The sequence below is a fragment of the Anas platyrhynchos genome, chromosome 2 (assembly GCF_047663525.1).
Source record: "Anas platyrhynchos isolate ZD024472 breed Pekin duck chromosome 2, IASCAAS_PekinDuck_T2T, whole genome shotgun sequence".
Lineage (NCBI taxonomy): Eukaryota > Metazoa > Chordata > Aves > Anseriformes > Anatidae > Anas > Anas platyrhynchos.
In genome coordinates this window covers 147,439,372-147,443,600 of record NC_092588.1, presented here as the reverse complement: position 1 = coordinate 147,443,600, position 4,229 = coordinate 147,439,372, and the positions used below count along the sequence as shown (strand labels likewise).

Genomic DNA, 4,229 nt, shown 5'->3' with positions numbered 1-4,229 from the left:
CATTTTTCTGTAGATACATAGTATAATATAACTTTCAAATGTTACGCCACAAAAATTTAACTCATTAGGCTTACCACAGCACATCCGTAATCTGTGCTATCTTCCCATTGACTTCTACCCTAGGAAACATTATGGTTGCCCCGGAGTGCTGGGCCAAATTCCTATTAGTTTAAAGCGGATACAATTGCACTGATTAAAGTCCATGTACAGGTATAGTTATGGCCTTCATCTTTATTAGAAATTAGAATCATTACAGCATAAAAGTGAACATGCAGGGGTAAATATCAACTGTGCTTGTATGACTTTACAGAATTGTAAAACAATCTTAATTCTGTTAGCTTCCTGTCCACTTCTTCGTTCTCCAAGAACTAGACAATGTATTGCCCTGGGAACTTCTTGATCCTCTTATCTGTCTGCCTTATCGCTACGTCCCTTGGTAATCACCAAAGTAACAGCCACCAATGCCTTGAAAGTGTGCAGTGGAGTGAGCTCTTAAAGGAGATTGAGAAACTGGTAAGTAGATGTTTAAAATACCACCATAATCTATAGACATTGTTTGTAATGTTTCCTTTCTTCAGTATAAGTGGAAGGAATTGTTAAATGCATAAAAAAAAAAAAAAGTAAATCGGGAAATTATTAATTATAAAAATAGATTATGAAACATATGGCCCTATTTCTACAAAGCCAAAAATCTTATTTTTATCTTTTTATTCAAACTAATCTGGCTGAATATATGACATTTGTGTGTCTTATGAAAAACTCCATTTCCTCCACAGATGATTGACAGAAGTCATGTATTTTAGAGTACACAGTTACGAGGGATTTCTACAAATTAGCATCAGCTGAAACCATAGCCCCATAATTTACCAGGATATAATTCCACCCAAAGAAAAGTGCTTCAAAGGCACAAATACTCAATTAAGGTGTTTGTGTTTTTTGTTTGTTTGTCTGTTTTATTTTTATTTTATGTATTTGTTTATTTGAAATCAGCTGTATGGAAAGCATGTTTCCTTTCTCAGTTTAGCTCCCCCCCCCCCCCCATGGCCTGCCTTTTCCTCACCACCATACAGATACCTGGAACATTTGAGAAAATATAATAGGCAAAGAGTCCTACTATAAAAGCATATATAGATACTATAAAAGTATCTATTTCTTCCATAGCTTGGAAGCTTCCCAGGCTTAGGAACATACGCAGTTGTTCATACATTTCATTGTTAAGAGACCAAATGATTATTTAGTGAACTATTCTATGAATTGTTCATAATAAACCCAGTTTTGTACATACTTAATATAACTATTTCAAGTAACTTAAAGTTACTTAAAATATTTATTTATTTATTTATTTAAGTAACTTAAACTAACTATTTTAACTAATATTTTCTTTAAGAACAAAAGAGGCTTTTCTTTGGAATGTGAGGAAGTGAACAGTGAAGATTTGTGTTTCCCTGAGAAGATGCTAAAAGCAGTAAGTAAGAAAAGATATGATACTTGTTATTAGAAGTACTATAAATGCATGATAGTATTTCACTGTAACAACTCTACTTCACGCAGTTTATGCACCTTGTCATGAGTCTTTCACATTGGAACTATGACATAATACTTTGCAGGTTTAAATGGCAAATCTGACTTTTGGCTTTTCACTCCAAACTCTTTTCCCTGAGAGCTTACTGGCTAAGTAAAAACATACCTTGTCATATACGCTGGAATCCACAGTAACCAGGGCTACCTGCTAACTGGCATCAGCCAAGCTCATAAAATCAGAGTTTGCTTTGCAAGAACACAATCTTACAGAAAGGAAAGTACTTCCACAGTAACAAAGTATTTTGGGCACAAATAATCTCAGAACGTATTTTTGGAAGTCAGCTATATAGGAAGCACATTTCCTTGTCCAATTTTTCACCTTTTGTGGTATGCCCTTTGCTCAAGTCTGCAGAGATCAAATAGACTAAGCTAAGTAACAACTTAGCCAGTAACTGGTCAAATTCATCCTTAATATCACCCTTTTGAATTTCAAACTCTGCAGTCTATTGCTCTATTGTTCTATTCATTATTGTTAAAAAGACTTCTCAACTGTTTTCATAAACCATTCCTGAAAATGTAAGGGGTATTTTAGAAGTATGAGGTGAAGAGCAAGAAGTTCTTGGTGGTTTTTGCTTTTGTTTGTTTTTCCTACTATTTATGTTACTACATTTACCAGAAAAAGGGTGAGATGCTAGTCCTGCCTGCTGTTCAAACCAGAAAGTTAGTTGGAATTAGTCTGGTGTTCTGAAATCTACCAGAATGGCATGCCAGCTTTGGCTTCAGTCAAAAGCAGATCCTATAAAAGAAGCACAGAAGTAATTTTACATTACTCAACACATGCATGCCAACTCAACACATATATTCACAGTCCACATTCAGTCCACAAAATAAGAAGGTGCTTGGCTGAGGGAACAAAAAGGACAGAAAGCATTATCAACCACTTTTGTATTTCCATCTTCTCCAAGAAAGAGAGAGCTCCCCTTAATCTGCTATGTGTTTGTGAGGAAAGAGCTGCACATTAGTAGTGTATTCCTTTGGGTCTGAATCCAAGAGATGCAATATATAACATATATAAGAAAATGCAATATATATTTACATAACAAAATAAGGGTCCAGCTTATGAAGCAAAATTTGCAACTAGAAATTGCATATACAATTCCTGGTTTCCAAATAAATACTGTGTTTGCAATACATATTACTTTATATATTCTTTTTTGCACTTAAGCTTTTAAAAAAGCACAAGAAAGTGATGAAAACTGTGCAAGAGCTTATGAGTCGACTCAGATACTTGTAGTAACTGAAACTTAACTGCAAACTTCAGAAACCAAGGTAGTCTACATTTCATATATTTTTTTTCCTCTTTTTCCTTGCAGGTTAAATATGATAGTGCCACCATTGTTCATATAGTGCACGAAATTGCTGAGTTTTTCAAGAGAGCAGACACACCTTTTCAAAATAAGAACAATTTTCTAAGAGGAATGTATGAAGCTCATGCTCAGCTCAAGACTTGTGTAAGTATACACACACACACACATATATATATATGCACATATTTTTATTATTTTTTCCCCCACAGCATGATATTGAAGTCAGATTTGCTAAGAAACTTGCAGGAGAACAAGCCCAGGCATACAAACATGCAGCTAACACACCCTTTTGTTCCCAAAGAGGGAACCCCCAGTGCATGGTAGAGAGGGTTCCATGAATTCGCAGTAGCATATAAACACTGACCTCCAAAATCACATTGCTGCTTCTAAACAGGTCAGATTCTTGGACAACTTGTGTATAACAGGTAATAATCAGTCCTTAACTAAGCACATTATGTATTTCCTTTTTTTTCTTTAATGAATAAACATACAGCTACATCTATGACATAGTATGTCAAATGACCACCAGTTATTCTGAAGCTAATTTTCTTTAAAATATATATATATATAAACACAGTACTGTCACAAAAGAAGGAAAATCCACAGGCCCTTACCTTGTTTTGAGCACTGATGAATTAATTTTCTGATCTCTTCATAGACCTAACACGTGTGCAACATGCTACCTGTAGCATTAACCCCTTCAGTAGTCTTGCATATGACAGAAGCACTACAGTGCTTTCAGCCGTGACAATTTCTATCAGTTTTACTGAGTCATGTTGAACTTCTATTTACTTCTGACTGTTCAGATTAATAGGTTCTTTTCTTTTCCATTAAAAATAACAGCTGAAGTCTGGATTTAACTTTATCCATGAATCCATAGTGAAGGACTGCTTCAAAAAAATGGATAAGTTGGTGGCCAAGGTAAGCAGGCTGTTTCTCAACATATTTTATTTTCCATGATAATGGATGTTACCTTTTACAAAACAAGTAATAAGCTTTTTAATAATATTTTCTTCACAGAAAAATAATCACTGTACTTGGCAAGAGATCCATGCACAATCCAGAGAGTTACTTCAAAGAATTGAAAATTACTCCTTCAAGAGAAGATCAATACAATAAGAATGTCAGTTTCAATCAAATACTTTGAGGATCACATCAAGATAAATTATCCAATTTTTCTAAAGATGAAAGGAAGTAGCATATACATAGTTCCTATTTAAGGTTTTAAATCACTTAATTTATTTTTGTCAAGATATTTTTGTCAAAGTATTTTTCTAAACTACTTATAATAACTGTAGTCTTAATAAAAAAGATGCAAAAGAACATGTAAATGTGTCAATA

The 4,229-nt window shown here is 34.1% G+C and overlaps 1 protein-coding gene across 1 annotated transcript; it reads left to right on the top strand.

Moving 5' to 3' along the window:
• The first annotated feature begins 308 nt into the window (after window positions 1–308).
• Window positions 309–4,007, top strand: LOC119715803 (uncharacterized). Its single transcript, XM_072034135.1, has 5 exons — window positions 309–513; window positions 1,388–1,465; window positions 2,895–3,032; window positions 3,732–3,809; window positions 3,909–4,007. Exons 1-5 carry the CDS (start codon window positions 376–378, stop codon window positions 4,005–4,007), a joined length of 531 nt encoding a protein of 176 aa, XP_071890236.1. The 5' UTR covers window positions 309–375.
• The last annotated feature ends 222 nt before the right edge of the window (window positions 4,008–4,229 follow it).